At 47.2% G+C, this 18,647-nt stretch overlaps 3 protein-coding genes across 4 annotated transcripts; 1 reads left to right on the top strand and 2 right to left on the bottom strand.

Moving 5' to 3' along the window:
* Nucleotides 1-4,325: 4,325 nt before the first annotated feature.
* On the top strand, nt 4,326-6,369 carry LOC123051667 (inactive beta-amylase 9). Its single transcript, XM_044474626.1, has 3 exons — nt 4,326-4,617; nt 4,711-5,205; nt 5,295-6,369. Exons 1-3 carry the CDS (start codon nt 4,393-4,395, stop codon nt 6,159-6,161), a joined length of 1,587 nt encoding a protein of 528 aa, XP_044330561.1. The 5' UTR covers nt 4,326-4,392; the 3' UTR covers nt 6,162-6,369.
* Nucleotides 6,370-6,563: 194 nt separating this feature from the next.
* LOC123051668 (tubby-like F-box protein 11) lies at nt 6,564-10,430 on the bottom strand. Its single transcript, XM_044474627.1, has 6 exons — nt 9,772-10,430; nt 8,962-9,049; nt 8,752-8,881; nt 8,487-8,624; nt 7,177-7,616; nt 6,564-6,902 (listed from the first exon to the last, which is right to left on the bottom strand). Exons 1-5 carry the CDS (start codon nt 10,102-10,104, stop codon nt 7,181-7,183), a joined length of 1,125 nt encoding a protein of 374 aa, XP_044330562.1. The 5' UTR covers nt 10,105-10,430; the 3' UTR covers nt 6,564-6,902; nt 7,177-7,180.
* A 2,463-nt stretch (nt 10,431-12,893) lies between these two features.
* LOC123051669 (sodium/hydrogen exchanger 2) lies at nt 12,894-17,479 on the bottom strand. Of its 2 annotated transcripts, XM_044474630.1 has the most exons (14): nt 16,733-17,438; nt 16,504-16,622; nt 15,781-15,878; nt 15,586-15,645; nt 15,441-15,487; nt 15,109-15,303; nt 14,969-15,015; nt 14,818-14,884; nt 14,627-14,727; nt 14,429-14,530; nt 14,168-14,306; nt 14,030-14,092; nt 13,809-13,892; nt 12,894-13,689 (listed from the first exon to the last, which is right to left on the bottom strand). In XM_044474630.1, the coding sequence occupies exons 1-14, from the start codon at nt 16,910-16,912 to the stop codon at nt 13,375-13,377; spliced, it is 1,617 nt and encodes a 538-aa protein (XP_044330565.1). In that variant the 5' UTR covers nt 16,913-17,438; the 3' UTR covers nt 12,894-13,374. The 2 variants fall into 2 exon arrangements, with proteins under 2 accessions (XP_044330565.1, XP_044330563.1); XM_044474628.1 differs by having other exon boundaries at nt 14,818-15,015; nt 16,733-17,479.
* Between the last annotated feature and the right edge of the window lie 1,168 nt (nt 17,480-18,647).

Below are 18,647 nucleotides of genomic sequence, written 5' to 3' on the forward strand. Positions count from 1 at the left end.
CGAAGCCTGTGCCGCTGTGCGTGCAAAAGAGATGAACGGTTGACTAGCTGACAACACGGTAAAAGGAGCGACAGTAAATTGATCGTAGGGTGGAACACGTCGCGCGAGCGCAAGTGCGCTAGAACGACGGGCAGCGTAGCCAGGTTTATATGTTCGATTGGCGTACCTATGAACTCAAAGTAATATTAGATCCCTAAAAGCTAGAGAAGTATCCTTATTATTCATAACACTTGATCCTTAGATCTTTTTAGGGGTCAAGAATCATCTTCCAAACTAAGTAAGGTTGGCGTAAATGTTTGGTGAAAGGAAATCCACAAAGAGTCACACGTGCAAAGCTTTCACGGGGACTGGGTAACGAGAATGTCCACATAGTCTGGTTTCTATAAGAACACAGACCATATGTCTGGAACACATTTGAATATGTTGTGATATGCTTAGTAACACAGTAAAATATGCAAACACGACTTCTAGAGATAGCTATGATATTTCAATATGAACTATAGAGTGTGCAGAAGTTGACAACAACTTATTAAACACACTGCAATTTTTTGCTTGCTTATACCTTACGATACATTCGAAACCTCAATATTGATATATTTTTAGATTGTATGTTTTTGATCTCTACCAAGAAGTAACATATATGTGCACCATTCTATTCATTACCATGTACAGAGTATTCACAAGTTGCCAACTAGTCATTGAACACATCGGATTTTCATGTTTGCTTATATCTACTCTAAGAACCTCGATGGGGATATTTGTTCTCTAACAAGATTTTGTAGAGATCTTTAGCGCGAGATGTAACATGTGTGTGTGCGCGCGCGCGCGCAATATAACATTATAACTAATGCATGTGTCACAAATTAGACTGTCGAGGCATGCTTCTTGCATTTAAGGGATTTTGTTTTAACTAAATATATTTTCAGTGGATGTCTTAAAAATGAAAACTTGCATGACTTATATACAAAGTACCATTTTAGTTTGCCATTGTACAAGTGTATATTTAATGATAGACGTTAGAATTGTATAACATGATAAATCATATATTAATATTAACCACAATTGTATTTGGTTAATAATGATAAATAATAGTAAATACAAATTAACAATATTGTCTTATAAAATTAAAATACAAACAAGTATATAGGTTTAATATAAACACAATATTCACTCACATGTGTTTTCAAAAGTTGTGCACAACAGTCGAGCTTGTTGATCTGTTGATGACACACTCAATTACAACTCACTCTGATCAAATACCACTCAGGTATAGGATTTTCAGCGGAAAGGTAGCCTTGCTCACTTCTTTACCCTTGTACGCACAAATCTAGCTCATAGCAGCACTTTCGAGTTCGGTTACTTAAGTACAGAGATTGAACAACTTAGCGCGGGAAGTCTCATATCTTTTCTTAGCGCGGGAAATTTTACAATATTCAACGACAATAATGTCACAGATTTTAATATATCTAACTCTTCAAAAATTGATTGGATTTTCTTAGTAGTCACTGCTACGTAGGCATGAGCTCTTCAACATGGTTGGTGGACGTAAGATCACATGATTAGTAAAATGTGGTTAGAGGGAAAACTAGTCGGCGTTGTTATAAGGTTGGTAGTGTTTTGTAGCTCCCCCGACTCTATTAGAGGGTATCTGTTGGGGGGAAACATGATTATGCATGGTTGACGTCAATCCAAGTGAAGTGCCTTGCAAGATACAGTGGGGAACATGATGAATATGTTAGAATAAGATTTAATAAAGTTAACACCTACCATTTTAGATGGGTTTATATTTCGAGATCAAGTTGTTATAAATCCTAACTTGTAACTTGACATTGTGCAATATATACAAGAGGCATAGCCTGGTTTTTAAAATTAAAAAAAAGTTACTCCATTCTTTCCAATAAATGAAATCAGAAGTAGAGTATGTCCAGCAAAACACACCACCACCTCAAGCATTTTCAACATCATGCAAAATATGCCACCAAAAAAATATTTAGTTCGGTAGCGAGCGACAACCTAAACCCAACAACAAGACAGAGCAAAAGCTTAACAGGACACCAGTATCAATCCTATTCTTTCTTCATGCTTCTCTTGTTGAAAAAAGGAAAGAAGCTTTCATCAGCATCCACATGAGCTCGGGCTTCAACCAGTTAGCCTTGGGATGCATGCCGTCCAACTTCCTCATACTCTAAAATTTCAATTTTGACATACCCCGTAGCTTTGCGCGGTGTTTCAGCTTTAGTAGTTTGTGGACGACTTCCATTGAAGAGAACTCCACAAACTAATCCAGCGTAGAATTCTAAAAGCAACATCAACATGTTGAGAGGGCAATCTTTTATGAAAACAAGCTATATTACGCGCTTTCTGGATTTCATCTCTTCCCATGATGACCTTTACGCCGACCATTGAAACAAGCAACTATGCACATCTTACTATGTTCCAGATCTATTTTGCTAGAGGGCATTCAATGAATAAATGATAAATGGATTCATTTTCGCTGTAGACAAGACAGATTTCCTCGCAAATACCCCCCCCCCCCCCCCTCCCCCATCCAACAATGTCTTAATATGCTTTTAATCAGCACTAACCAGAGAAATGTTTTCACTTGGATGGGGTTTTACAATGTCCAACGAATCCAAAAGGTACAAACCCAACACTCTGCATAGCTTATACCTCCCAAACGTATCCCTAAGTTTTGCTATGTCCATGCTACTTTTATACTACTAGATGACCCGTTGCGCCAATTGGCGTAGAGAGTATTTGAAGGACTTTTTTATCAACTATCCGCAAATGATTATGTTCATAATGCGGAATTTCTCATTTGTTGCAACCGACAAGGCAAAAGCTTCTACCGCTGAGCTTTTTTGTTACCACGACGATTGGCGGAAGTAGCGACCAAGAGGTGGTTCGAAGCAAATGATGTGTTACTGGCAAAGTTAGAGCTGGAACCAGCTTTTGGTTTTGCTACAACCGGGTAAGCCGAAGCTAGAACCAGCAAACGGTTTTGCTGCATCGTCGCAGTGTTATTCTGCGGCGATGACGACGGAGCACGTGATCTATTACAACCGGGAAATCCAGAGCTGGAACCAGCATGTGGTTTTGCTGCAATCGGCTGAGTGATTTTTGCGGCGGCGACGACGGAGCACGTGATCTATTACAACCGGGAAATCCAGAGCTGGAACTAGCATGTGGTTTTGCTGCAATCGGCTGAGTAATTTTTGCGGCGGCAACGTTGAATCCATGTGTTTTGTTGCAACCAGGAACCGCAGAAGTTTCCACTAGTAATCTGTTTTGCTACAACCGGCAAATCCAGAGTTGGAACCGGCATGTGATTTTGCTTCATTGTCCGTTTTGTTTTCTGTGGCGATGACAGCGGACGTTCTCATTTGTTGCAACCGACAAGTAAAAAGCTTCTACCGCTGAGCTTTTTTGCTACCAAGGTGAAATGGTGCCCGATGACGATGACCGCGACGAGTTTCGACGAATAGGATCGGTGCACCAAGCTGCAACGGCGAGATGCATGGGGCAGCTGGACGTGGCGTCCATAGATGCTGGGGGAGGCGAGCTCCCGTGTTGGGACTGGGGCGAGTGCACGGCGTGGCGAGGTCTTGCCAGAGATGTGAGGCACCGGTCTGCTGCAAGCCGCGAGCTCCCGCCAGAGTCGCGTGACAAGCGTCGTCGGCGAGCCTCGATGAGCAGCGTCGTGGGGACGAGGCAAGGAGGAGAGGACGGGAACGGGTGTCGTGGGGCGCGTGGGAGAGGGGCGACTGCCATGTGGCGACCTACGTGCGGAGGAGAAGTCGCGGAGGGGGGCGGCCTGGGTGGATAGAAATACAATGGCACGGCTTGGGACGGGTCAATCTGATGGCCGGCGTGCGACCGGCAGAAACGTTGGGACGCGCGCCAACACCTAGCATTGCCCAGAAATTTCTCTAGCAATGTACTCCCTCCGTCCCAAAATAAGTGTGTCAACCTTAGTACAACTTTGATAAGTGTCTCAACCTTAGTACAAAGTTGAGACACTTATCAAAGTTGTACTAAGGTTGAGACACTTATTTTGGGACGGAGTACGTAGTACTTTCTGTAAAACTCCTCTGTTTCTCATTTGTCCTAAATGGACGTTGATGCTCCCTTTGAGACTTTTTTTTAGGGTCCCTTTGAGACTCTTTGGAAGGTAAAACTTATGGATCACGGGCACTAATAATAGCACGGCACCCCATTTCCAAAGATTTCCTGAAGTTAAACATAGTCCCCACGTTCTGTCCACCCCTTTTCTTTGCCCTTTCCCGCCAGCAATCCCCATAAATACTCCCCGCCGACCAACGGATGCTAGGCTCAACACGCCGAAGGAAAGCGTCCCCGATCAAGTTCCCCAACCGGGATTGATTGCCATCCATGGATGCCCTGCAAACGCAACACGCCGCCGCGGCAGCGTCGCCGGCGGCGAGGCGCCTCCGGGGAGGAGGAGCCGGGCACGCTGCGCCGCGGAGGGTGGAGTTCGGACGGCCGCGGCGCGGCGGCAGCGCGAGGGACGTCCTGAGCGTCGCCGGGCCCGGCCGCTTCTCCGTCCAGGCCGCCGGCGCCGTCGTCCAAGGCGGCACCAAGAACAGCCGCGATGTGGTGGGTGGTGGTGCTTAATTGCAGAATGGGCTTCAACTAATTAAGGCGCGAATTATTTTGACGGTTGGAACGCTGCGTGCATGATGATGTCAGGTGGAGGACGTGGGCGCGGTGCGGCTGTTCGTGGGCCTGCCGATCAACTCGGTGACGGACGGCGCGACGGTGAACAGCGCCAGGGGCATCGAGGCCGGGATGCGCGCCGTGAAGCTCCTGGGCGTGGACGGCGTGGAGCTGCAGGTGTTCTGGTCCGTGGTGCAGCCGGAGTCGCCGGACAAGTTCTCGTGGGCCGGGTACCGCGCCGTGGCCGACATGGCCCGCGACGAGGGCCTCAACCTCCGGGTCTCCCTCCGCATCCACGGCTCGCCGGGCGGCAGCGTCCCCAAGCTCCCGTCCTGGGTCGGCGCCGCCGCCGCCAAGGACCGCGACATCCTCTTCACCGACGGCGCCGGCGGGCGCCACGAGGACTGCCTCTCCTTCGCCGTCGACGAGCTCCCCGTGCTCGCCGGCATGTCCCCCCTCCAGCGCTACGAGGCCTTCTTCCGCAGCTTCGTCGACGCCTTCGACGACCTCTTCGAGTCCACCATCACCGTACGGAATCAATCACGACAAACTTAATCAGCCAATGTCTCCATTTTGTCATGCATTTTAAACTAGTAGGGTCGACCGATGGTGCTCAGGACGTGACGGTGGGGCTGGGGCCGAACGGCGAGCTCCGGTACCCGTCGTACCCGCCGGGGAGCGACGTGACGCAGTTCATCGGCGTGGGCGAGTTCCAGTGCTACGACAAGTACATGCTGGCGCAGCTGAGGCAGCACGCGGAGGCGCTGGGCAACCCGATGTGGGGCCTCGCCGGCCCGCACAACGCGCCGGGGTACAACGAGTCGCCGGACTCGAGCGAGTTCTTCCGCGACCACGGCTCGTGGGACAGCCCCTACGGCGATTTCTTCCTCTCCTGGTACGCCGGGAAGCTGCTCAGCCACGGCGACCGCGTCCTCGGCATGGCGAGCCGCGTGTTCGGCAGCAAGCCGGTGGAGCTGTCGGCCAAGGTGCCGTTCATGCACTGGTGGCACGGCGCGCAGTCGCGGCCGGCGGAGGCGGTGGCGGGGTTCTACAAGAGCAACAAGAAGAACGGGTACAGCCCGGTGGCCAAGGTGTTCGCGCAGCACGGGTGCACCATGGTGGTGCCCGGCATGGACGTGTGCATGAACAAGCAGCAGCGGAACACGGGGTCCAGCCCGGACAAGCTGCTGGTGCAGATCAAGAACGCGTGCCGGCGGCACGGCGCGCGCATCGCCGGCGAGAACGCGTCGCTGGTGATGACGCACACCAGCAGCTTCCCGCGGATCAAGAGCAACATCGTCACCGCGGAGCTGATGCGGCCGACCTTCTTCACCTACAGGCGGATGGGGGCCGAGTTCTTCTCGCCGGAGCACTGGCCGCCCTTCATGGAGTTCGTGCGCAGCGTCGTCTGCGGCGAGTGGGACGAGGACGACGAGACGGCCGCCGCCGTCTCCACCTACGACGAGCTGCCGCAGCCAGTTTGACGCTTTTTTAATCATCCATCAGCCCAGATGAGATGAGATATGAGATATGAATATATGATCCGACCCAATTATTAATAATTGGATCGAGAGTTCAAGTGTATATGAATTTCATATTTTTCTTCATTTGATGAGGCTGCTGTATTATGGTTATACTGTCTCAAGATGAGACTTTTTTCATAATAACTAAGAAGATATAGGTCACTGCAAATGCAAATGCAAATTTGTCAACTGATGTTGGAATTATCATGGGTCGTGTTAATTCAGTTCCCAGTTTTCCTGGCATCCATATCATTCAAAAATGTAATTGCCGCCACTGAATTTACGGTGAACCGAATTGCATCCCAGTTTGACATAATTCTCTAACCTTGCTGTTAAAAACTGATTCCAGATAGCCATAAAACATTAGTACAAATATTTCTATAATCGACAACTCAATGAGGTTGCTGGGTAACCGCAAACACAAAACACAAAAATAACTTGTTTTTTCATCTGCGACGAACCAGGTAGAAAATCATGCTTCTACCTGGGTATTTCCAATGCACATACAACGGGAGTAAAGAAAGTTGACTTTATCAGGAACAAATATAACCACACCCAGCTAGACTGATATTTACATTATGATATCATTTAACAGGACATCAGCCTCTACAACTACCTGTCCCCCTCCAGCTTCTCATATCGAGCATCAAATTCTGGATTATGCCAGCAACTCCCTTCTACACTCTATTGGTTGTTCGACACCTGCAGGTAAAATGGTGCTTCAAAGTCAGGTTTAATATAATGTATTTGTCAGGTAGGTGACACAATCTGCAGGTCAGATATCCTTAACACCCAGCAGAAATGCTGGATTGAAGCTAACTCTTCTTGTGTCTGAAGGTCTCTAGAAGTTCGAAGCAACTCGGATAAGCGTGTGACCAACTTCCAGATGTACCATTAACATATGACTCATCATCAAATTGTTCGTTTGATTGGCATGTCAGTAAACATGACACAAACAAGAAACTAAGAGACGCACCTCTTCATTCGCGCGCTAATTTGGTGTCGAAGCTGCTGAGGCAGATCGCAAATGCCTGAAACGCCGATACCGGGTAACGGTAGTCGAGTGTGAACAAGTCCTTCCCAATCTTACCAAACTGGAGGGTGGTGTCGTCATTCTCCTCGTTAGCTGGAGCACTCTCATCTGAAGCCACCAGCTGAAAGTTTTTCACTGATGCAACCGTCACCCGTCCGTGGAAGTTGAGGCACCAGCACCGCAGATGTTCGTGCCACCTGGGGGACTTGTTCTTAAGCACCAGCTTACTTTCCACTTGACTGGATAATGGAGTAATTGAGCTATCCATTCGAGATGATTTGGGATTGAAGAAAGGAAACGCAGTCTGTGTTGGAGCTGTTCCTCCTTGTTCAATTGCTGATACAGGGATAGATTCCATGATACAGTTCATTCTTCTTGGGCCCCTACAATAAGCAAATATGCCGTAACATAGTGTCTTAGTCATGCTTCTTACATGAAGAAATTTACACTAGTTACGTGATATAATTAGTTAGTCTCATGTGGTTTCGTTTCTCTGAAATGGAACCAGGGGCGAGGCCCCTGTTGATTGGGAAAAAAATAGTTAGTGGTGCTTCATACATGACATAATTACACTACTTATAAATGATAATAAGTACTTCCTCCGTCCCAAAATAAGTGTCTCAACTTTATACTAACTTTAATACGAAGTTGTACTAAGGTTGAGACACTTATTTTAGGACGGAGGGAGTATTAGTTAGTGGTGCTTCACACGTGACATAATTACAATACGTGATAAAAATTAGTTGGTGGCGCTTCCTATATGATAAAATGTTTTCTGTTGCATTATAAATAAACACATAGCTTTGTTTACCCACTACCAAGACATGAAGTCTAAACCTGATTTTACAAGATTTTGTATATTTCAGGTGAAATCACACTTAAGCAGCCCTGCCTCCTATGGTAATCCAGAAAACATCATTATCCCACTGTGGTTTTCGATCTGCTGATCTTCAGAAATTATAGTGCACTTAAATAACATCGTTATTCCTCTTCAAAAAAAATATAATGCATTTAGATAACATCGTTATTCCACTGTGGCTTTGGATCTGCTGATTTTCAGAAATGGTAATGCATTTAAAGTTTATGAAGAGTAAGGCTGTTATCAGCATTGCAAATAGCAGTTACTGTGTTCTCAACATTTTTGGTCAGTAAATGGATTTGTATGCAAATAATATGGTCTTAGGATAACATAAAAAAATATGTGCGCACATCAAATTTACGTAATGGAAGGGTTACCGAATAAGATGGCATACCTAGATCCCAAAACATTCACTTCATAATTAATTTGTATAACTGGATAGTCGCCAGCAGGCCATCTCTTTGAAACCACAGGTCCAGCATGAGGTGGATGCGCATCATAGACAGTAAACTTCGTTCTCAAGAAATTCGATCTGTTCAGAAAAGAGGAAATGTTACTAAATAGGTTTCTCTGCTTCAACATGCTGTTCTGATCTTATGTATGTCGCTGAAGAAACTACGGCAACTCATAATTTTCAGATATAAATGCCAAACAATCACCTTAACTTGCCAACGCAGGTTTGACTCCCCTTTGACATATCAGTCTTGTCAAGTGAAATTAGATATTCGGTGCATGTTGGCCTATGGTATTTGCGTGCAGCAAGTAGGAACTTCCCAGTATCAGCTAGCGCTGCACAAAGAAAAGGAAAAACTATTCATGAACAAAATAAGTAAAATCCAGACTGCATATGCCCAATGAGAAACGCATACCATCAGTCAGTCCAATGTAGAGGAAATATGTCTGAGTAGCCCGGTGCCTCCGAATGAAACATTTGATGGGAGCATCTCTTGGTCCAGGCTACATGTTAGAGAGGTAAAAGTAAGTTCAAAGCAAACAAATCTAGCAACAAAGCCACATGGTTTATAAAACTTGAATTAGGCATCACTGTTCTACAAAGGATGGTCAACTACATCTGAAGTATCTGACAACAAAGCTTTCCTATTAAACCCGTTTGACAACGACTGTTCGAACTGAATAACAGTTGACATTGGACATTTCATACTAAACCAGACAACCAGTCATTATTTACTAATCTGACTTTTCAAGTTTCTTCTCAATATAGACATATTTCTCGGTCTCAACTACTGTACTTTCTAGGATTAAATAAAAAAATAGAAAATGAAACAAACATGACAGAGTAGATGGGGCTACCCAACGTTAGAACTCTTTTCACACAGACCTTTCTTTGACATCTTCCAATCAGGAAAAAAGAAGGGTCGCTACGTTGCGTGAAATGGTGGACATCAAAAGGCGCTCACACAATTCTAAGAAAGAAAAACTGAACGCAATCGCCATAATTGAAGTTTGCGGCCAGACGTTTCATCAACTAATAGCTCTTGATTTACTACTAGACAATAGACAATCTCATCAACAGAGAAAAATTTTGGTGACTAATCTAAGAACTTAATATGAACACCGGGCTGCCATTGAGTAGCAGCTGAATGAACAACAGCATGGATGGTGACCAGGGAGCGAGCGAGAGAGAGAGAGAGGGATTCAGAGTTGCCATGAGCGGCTACCTGCTTGAGAGAGATGGGGAAGGTGAGCCGCCCGGACACCTCGGGAACGCGGACGATCTCCCTGACAACACCCCTCCAGGTCCGGCAGACGCCGGCGCACGCCACCACGTCGCGGCGGCGCGGCCACCGCGGCTCCGACGCCTCGACCCGCGCCAGCACCTCCCGCAGGAGCTCCGGCGGCAGCTCCGCCCAGCAGCAGCCCTGCCGCGCGGCCTCCTCCTCCGTCGCCACCGCCGCCACCCGCCGGACGCCGCGCGCCGACGGAAGCGGCCGGCGCCGGGCGATGGCGTCCACCTCGCCCTTCATCTCCCGGACCATGCTCCTGAAAGACATCGCCTTCTCCGCCCGCCCCCGGCGGCCAAATCCGCCCAATCCCCCACCGAATCCTGCCAAGAAACCGCGGTTCCAAGCAATCCCACCAACTTATGGCACAAAAAAGGTGCCGCTGGGATGTCAACGGATTGCAATTCTCTGCAGCGGCGGCATCAATATGGCATGGACGGATGTGGGTGGGAGATGGTTGCTGCTGCCTTTGGGTAGCGGCTTGGTGATATGCGTGGAGGGAGACAGGGACAAGGATGTGGAGCAGTGAGGGAAAGAACAAGAATGCTCTACGAACAAATTTGTGCTTTGCCCAGTTGGCAGGGAAATTGTGCTGGTAGTAGGAGTGCTAATATACTCCGGCATCTCTGTCAGGACAAAGTGGGAGATTCTGGTAGGAGAAAGTTGGTTATGGCATTTTCCTCTGATGGCTTACCTGGTCAAATATAGTACTACTACTCCTACTAAGGTTCAGTAAATCAGTAAGATAAGACCATTTCTTATTTCTTTTTTTTACGGGAAAAGATAAGCCCATTTTCATGTCAAAAAAAAAAATAGATAAGGCTATTTTCCTTTTCTTTTTTTCTTTTTTGGAAATTTTCCTTTTCTTTATGAAGTGATAAGATCATTTTCCTTTGCTAAAAAATGAGAGAAGAGGGAGGCAAACGTTCACACACGCACGCACAGTGGCGGAGCTTGACAAGGATCTATGTGGGGTTGGGGGGGGGGGGGGGGGGGGGGAGCCAAAGACACATAAAAAAATTAACCAACTGCAACAAACCAGAATTTGCAGCCTCCAGGTAAATTTATATTTATATTATCCATATTGGTCGCAAAATACATACATAATTAGCAATATATACTTCATATAAGACAACAAACTAAACCAAAATGTACGACTTGTCTACATGAATATACCGCTCTACCTGAAGCTCCAAAGACATTCTCTGAGCCAATGAAGAACTACAAAAGGAGTGGTACTACAGATCAGCTTTTCGATCCCTCATGCTCTTGAATTCCGTTCAAATATCCTCAAAGTTGTACTTCTCTACGATTTTCGCTCTATGTGAACAACCAAGTTATTGGCAAGATCCCCATCTTCCATCATTCACCTTCTTCCAATTATCAAAACCATAAATCACAGCCCCCGAGTGACCGAGCCTGAAGTGAGCGTGCGTGGACGATGGTTTGATGGGCCATTAGCCCATTACTTAGATTATTACTAATACCTAGTAAAAAAATTACATCCGGGCTGGGGGGCCATGCCCCCTCAGGTCTCTACATAGCCCCGCCATTGTACACACATACTCTTCACTGCGAACGCACGCACGTGCAGGCCATCTGTATGAGCACCTTCGAGAGACTGAGTCAACAGATGTTGGTATTGACAAATTCACCACAAACGTCTCGTCACCTCCTGCTAAAAGAATATCTTACTTTATGAGACATGCATGTGTCGAAAATCATGGTGTTTAATTTCTTGTGGGGTAGGGGATACATCCACCCTCCTAACCATCCAGCATTCAGATTTTGATCTCTTCTCATGCCCTCAACGTCTCCACCATCCTTCCCGGACATCACACGGTGGGAGGAACCATGGATCAATCTTTCTTTGTAAGGTAGATTAAGTTTCTTTCGTTTTAGGGTCATGTATTGTTTATTTTTATTACCTCTTGTGTTGGAGGCGTTGTCACGCAAGAGTAATACAACCCTCATGGCTCCATTCGTGTAATTGTTTTATGACAGAAAAGTGGTGTCAAGTTTGTTTTGGTCCACGGGTTCGACGAAGCATATGTTGCAAAGGAAGTATCCTGGTCAGAGTGCATTATGGTTTGGCAACCTATGTTGCAAGAGAGGTGTCCTGGTCAGAGTGCATCCAACGATGTATACTTGTCACCACCTATCGGGGTCCACGACACGAAACCGTTAAGGCTAGTCCAGTTTTACCTTTTTCTTTCTCCGCAACCATGGAGAAACCTCAAGATGCAAAAGGCGGAGCTATGTTGGACCATTTCGAATGATGTCAATGAAAATTTTTGGTTTTACCGACAATCTATTATGTTCATATTACCCCTGTTCTAAAATTCCTGTCTTAGATGTGTCTGGATGCCAATGTATCTAACACTAAGACAGAGGATTTTGGGACAGAGGGGGTGCTTGTTACATCACCTTTGGTCTGATATACGACTTGATACGATTATTAATCAACAAGGTCAGATTACTTTCCAAAAGAAAGGTGGTCATTTGGGAGTTGCTACCTAGAAGGTGATCTCTCATTTTCCTATTTTGAGAGGGACTCTACTCTACTTGCACTAGCAGCAACCGGCCACCCGTCGATGAATTCGTGATGAGGAATGATTAGCCTCCCGGTGAGGGTAGTGTCACCATCCCATTGTCCCAAAAAGCATGGACATGCAACCAGTAACCATATCCACATTTATAATGATGTCTCTTCCGAATGCTCACAGCACCGGCCTAACCAGCCAAACCCTTTGGGCTTTCCCGGTATGGGAACTGAATCTGAAACATGCCGCTCTGGGCAACGGACCAAACCACCCAGCTCAAGAGGGAAAGCAGACAATAAATCTTGCAATGTACAGTACATTAACTAAATCTTGCTCAATTTGGCTGCTCCTAGTAGTGTGTTGCTACAAAAGTAGTGTGAAATGGACCTAATTATGCTGCAACAGCAGGCTAACACGAAAAGATATCAAGCTCCTCACAAAAGTAGATTTATATTTTGACAGATTATAACAAATTTTTGGCATCATAACGACAGCCGTCGACGTACAAGAGGCAAATTCAATTCAAGATAGATATAGATAGATAACTTGTCTGAGATGAGTTCTTTGTAGCAACCAGGCCACAAGATCATCACTCATCTGGCACAACTTGGCAGGATACACACCAATCCATTAGGAGATTGTAAGTAAGGGTAGATGCAGGAGGTCAGACGCCTGCCTGCTAGCGGAGATCTCATAGGATACAATTGGCTTGTTAATCTACATACAAAACTGTACAGGCTTTGTCGTAACCGATAAGGCGCTGATGATACTCGCATCACCGTTACTAGGATTCATCTTCCTGTCGGTGCCGTAACCAACCGTTCATCTGAACCATCATCGGAGGGCCGCCTTCTTCGGCCTTCCGAGTCAGCCAAACGCTATAGTATTACCTGAGACTTCATCTTCTTCTGAAGCTGCGACACTTGCTTCTCTTCATGTTACAGTTCAGAGTGTCTCCTGAAGCTGTAGTGGATTCTCCGTTGCTTCTTCGCGACGTTCATTCCACGAGTACGTTCGGATCGGTGGGTGATCCTGGGGAGTAGGGCACAAACCCGCGCCCACCGAACATCGGGCGCATCAGCGCGTCGTCAAACTTGCGCCAGTAGTAGTGGATGGTGTGGGTCGGCTTGGTGATGAGCATCCGGAGGCTGGAGGGCCTCACGATGGGGAGAGGCGCCTCCAGGTCCGAGCCTAGCTGGCTTGTGAGGAGAGGAGAGTGCAGAGACTTCGGTGACGCGGGGTCCGAGGCGGCGCCGTTGCTCGACGCGGGCAGCAGGAACCGGATCAGAGGCTTTGTCAAGATGCCAAACAGCTGGTAAACACGATACATGATGTCAGATGGTTTCCGAACAGTCGACACGTTCAGAATGATCTCGGATGATAAGCTGGTACATTGCATTGGATAGGGATTTGCAACATGAGATGTCTCACCATAGTGCTAAACAGAACAACAGTGATGGTGCTGGTGATCATTATCGCGTTGCCGTGTAGCTGTGTGTGGCCAGATCTTGTAAACTGCAATTCCAAGGCAAAGAGTTAAGCTTGCAGAAAAGAAACTAGACATTTGTAGAGTTAATATGCGAATTTGAGTAAAGCAAGGTGCACAAAGATTCTGGCATCGACCTTATTGTAAGAAAGGGTTTAGAACCAACCTTATTGTAAGCAAGAGCGATCGACACAGCTCCTCTCATCAGCCCAGCCCACCATATTACGATCTATCAAAAGAAATTCAGTTAGCAGATGTTAACTCGATCCAACTGCCAGATAGTCTAATGCAACAAATTACTCACTTGCTGCCTCCAGCTTATTTTTTCAAGCTCCGTCTTCTTTGTCAGGTTGGATAAGAACGAGAGCGGGAAGACGAAAGCAGCTCTTCCAACCAGAACCAATCCGAGCAAAATTGAGCTTATTCCAATGGATTTGCCAGGGCTGCAAGAAGAAAGACTTAGGACCGAATCTTTGGGGGGGGGGGGCGGGGGGGCGGCGGGGGGAAAGGCCATAAATGAAGATTAGGCAATGCAGTTTAGAGGTGACAAGTACAAATCTCTGACCTGTCACTAGCAAATTTCCACTTCTCAATATCCAGTGCATCCATCCCAACATAAAGGAAGAGAAAAGTCTCGGCAATGAAGGACAAGGTTGCAAACGCATGCCTAAACAGAAGAAAAAGGAAAAAAGTTAGCCGGCAGTTTTTGACTGAACAGAAGATTACTTATGTTTAAATAACACAGACTAAGAACTATGATTACTTTGTTGTAACTCTTGAGCTCTCTGTCACGTTATGCCAGGTGTAATGTGACATCACAATACCACAGAAGAATACAGTGAGGATACCACTCAAATCTAGCAGCTGCAAAGATCAGATAAACAGGGTGAGTTCTTAGATTCAGACTACTACTGGTAGTGTAAGTTTCTATGTTGTATCCAACCAGAAGCACACCTCAGCTAGCATATATGAGAGGTAGGCCATGAGCATCACAAGTGCGACCTCACGGTCAGTAGAATGCCTGAAATAAGTTGAGCAACACACCAAGTTAGTATCGCGCATGAAATCGATGCTTGATAAGAAAGAACTCGAGGGTTGAACAAACCTTCCTATGTATAACTTCTTGATGACGTATGCACTAAGCAATCCAGTCTGCCAATTGTGGAAGAAATGTTAAATCCATGTGGCCGATGATCATTTAGTTAAGCAAAGGAGTGCAAAGGTGAGACTCCAGAATGAACTTACAAACACTCCAAGGAAGGTGCTTGACACGAATAAGTAGCAGAAGTTCCCCAAGAACTTAAGAATGACGATCGCGTCGATCTGGTTAGGATCGAAGTTCTGGAGCGCGTTGAAAAGCACGACCGATGTGGCATCGTTCACAACACCTTCCCCGAACACTAGACTGTACAAAAAGGGCGTCTCGTCCTGATTGAGAACCTGTTTTCCAGAAGAAAAAAAATATGGGTAAACAGTGGATTGAGTCATGGTTTTACATGAGCTGCTTATTCAGATAATAATCATGGCAATTACTCTGAAAAAGAAAAGGAGAATCATGAGAAAATTTGTCAACAAACCTGTAGAGTGCAGACAGAATCTGTCGCGGAAAAGATAGCTCCAATTGCTGCATATGGGAAAGAAACATCAGAAAGAGATGAGGTTCACATGCTAATAGCTTCAGCTGCAGGGTGCAGGTCATGTGGAAATGCAATGACGGCTTACCAAGAAAATCTGATACATCCAGTGTCCCAATGTTCATCCTGCTGAATATCGCAATGGCAGCTGAAACGTAGTAATCGACGTCGTCAGAGAAGTCCGAGGTAACCCCGCAGAACAAACATCTATTCATCTACTCTGCCCAAAAATTCCCGCGAAGAAAACAGCGAGCAGATTTTGTGGAGGATGAAAGTGGCATACCAAGAGATATTGTGAAAAACGACATCATCGTCCCAACGGCACCAAATAGTGTGATTGTCATGAAATTCCGGAAGAACTGCTTCTTCTTCACCTGGAAACTGATGAGAAATAGTTATGAGAAACTGAGAACATTCAAATTTGTACTAACATTCAGAAGAGATCCAAATGCTGAACCAAAATTCAGCCTATTGATGATGGGGCAGATTCTTCTAGAGACAATCAATTGCTTAATGGGACAGGATTACTGGCACCCAGCAGTATAGACAAGTGTTAAATGCCATGAACAAAATGGGTGGTCCTACTCGCAGTAAAAAGGCAAATCCTATGGAAATTACACTGGTAAGAACTGCAGATTATTTATTAATGTTCCAGGATGGAACAACAGTCAATATTGCCAATCAGCAGCTGCTGGATCCTAAGAAAAGATAAAATAATAATATACAGCTCCAGCAGCTGCTGCTGGCAGATCCAGATATGCCAGCCAGGGGGACGGTAGAAACATCCATGTTTGGTACTAGGAGAAACTGATATAATTAAGTAAAGAACATAAATTCGTTGAATAAAGAACGCACACCACATGCACAGGCCATTTTTGATACGGTGGGCAGCTAGGCTGGGCCGGGAAGGGACAAGATCGAAAGTAACACACGCGAGAATCGATCGAGATTCGACGGGAAAGCTCCGTGAGCTCGGAGGAACGGATGGTTCCTTCCTTTCCCTTACCCGGCGTTGAAGATGATGGGAGGCAGGAGGTAGATGAAGAAGAGGTCCTCGCTGAAGACGAGCACGTGCGAGCTCTTCCCCTTGGTGGTCATCAGGATCACCACGCCGGTGCACAGCCCCTGTTCGTCCGTCGGTCCAGGGTGAAGAGGAAGGGGGACGAGCATTAGCGACGGCCGCCGGCCGAGCAGAAAGAAATTGGAAGGTTAATCGTTAATGGGAGGGAGCTTACGATGATGAGGGCGGTGATGGACTCGTTGAGCCAGCGGTTCTCCTCGAGCAGGTGGCCGAGGACGATGCAGGCGCAGAGCAGCGCGACGAAGAGGGTGATGGAGACCACGGAGGCGTGGTCCGAGGTGCCCAGCGCGCCGCTCAGCCGCGCCAGCTGCGCCGCCACCACTTGGTACCCCATCCCGCCGCCGCCTGCTCCTCCGTCAGAGAGAGAAAGATTCCGGGGAAATACGCGAGCTTTGGATCAAATCAACCCAGCTCGAGCCGCCCTTGGCTAATCCGGAAACGAATCGACGGGGAGACGAACAACGAAGCTTCTCCTTATCTTCCCCCGCCGGCTCCTCCTGCCCCGTCTCCGCCGCTGCTTCTTCTTCCCCAGGTCCGGGGGTGGGCAGGGAAGAAAGAAGAGAATAGCGCACGGGAAACTCGGGAGAAGAAGAAGAAGAAGAAGATGCGCAGCCGCGGGCTGGGGCGAGCCGGCGGATCCGCGACGGGGAGGTCGGGATTCTTTCTCGGGCTGGCTTTTGGTTTCGCGCGGGCGGTATCGGAAAAGGTTCCGTCGTAATTTGGCTGGCCCGGCTGGTATTTAAAGCCGCCGGAGGAAGGAGGAGGCAGGCTGGGCTGGGCGGGGCGGGGGGACGCGTGGTGGGTGGCCAGGGGCGCGCGACGGTGGTTGGGGTTCGGGGGCGGAGCGGCGGATGGGGGGCTGACGTGTCCGGCGGCCTCGTGCCGATCTGGAGCGCCCAGGTGGGTCGCCGGCGTCCACCCGTGTTCCCGTCGTGACAGGGTGGTCAGTTCCGATTTCGGGTGTCTCCCTTTCCCCTATCCATGGCCGGTGGTGGGGTTCGTTATTGTGTTCAACTTCTTTTCCTATAGCCGAAATAGACTTACTATTTCCTATGAAAATAAGCATTTTTCGTTGCACCGTGTCGAAAACATGAAGAAAAAATGTTGCTGCGTTTTCAAAAACACCCACACAACAAACATTTGTGTGTGCAACCGCTCATCATTGGTCGTAGCAAAATCAGAGAGAGAGAGAGAGAAGTGGGATGTGCGCGGTCTACAGCATGGGCAGGACATTCGAAGCAGGCCCCCCGAGTCATCGCGGCATGGTGTCTGTTCGTATTGGAGCACCCACATCGTTGTAGCCCCGTCGGTATTGGATCAAGCGACACCGAACCAATGCCCTTGTAGGCACGGTGCCTCATCGGAGCTCACTAGCATGAGCTCGAGCTGCACCATGGAGTCACCACGTCGATGGCGCCAAGCTTTTGTTGGAACATCTAGGGCCAAGCTTCCACGGGGACATCTAGGGCGGGCGATGGGGCGTCTAGAAGGAGGGAGAGGGGAGTAGGGTGAGGGGATGCCCGAGAAGAGAATGAAACAGGGGATACATTCATGAGGCAAGAGAGAAGGGAGTGGGGTGTGTGTGGAGATGAGAGGCTCCTGGCAGAACAAGCGGCTCGGTTGATATTAGTTGCTTGATTAGTCAGTTGTTTTGAAAAGTTTTTCTCTTTCTTTCTTTCTTCCTCTTTTCATCATGTATGAAATGCAAATGTTGTATTGAACACATGTGTTCATTTGTCATCAAATGCTTGCTACTATAGGCAGCTTGCCTTCTTAAGATCGTCAAATGTTATCTTAAGAGAAACATATGTGTTGTTAGAACAATTCTAGCAGATTCGTCATTCTCCGTATCGGCAATAGTCATCCACCGTATGGATATGGAGCCTGCGGCGGCTATGCGCAAACACAAATTCACAAAGAAGGCAACCTCCATATTTTTCATACATGTGCATCCCACTTGTTATTTAATATAGTGGTTCTTTCCCAAAATCAGAAATCCAGAACACATATGATCCCATATTAGTTCGATTTTGATTCAGTCGCCACAGCCACAACCGACGTAGAATGTT

This window comes from Triticum aestivum, chromosome 2D (genome assembly GCF_018294505.1).
Source record: "Triticum aestivum cultivar Chinese Spring chromosome 2D, IWGSC CS RefSeq v2.1, whole genome shotgun sequence".
NCBI classification, from domain to species: domain Eukaryota; kingdom Viridiplantae; phylum Streptophyta; class Magnoliopsida; order Poales; family Poaceae; genus Triticum; species Triticum aestivum.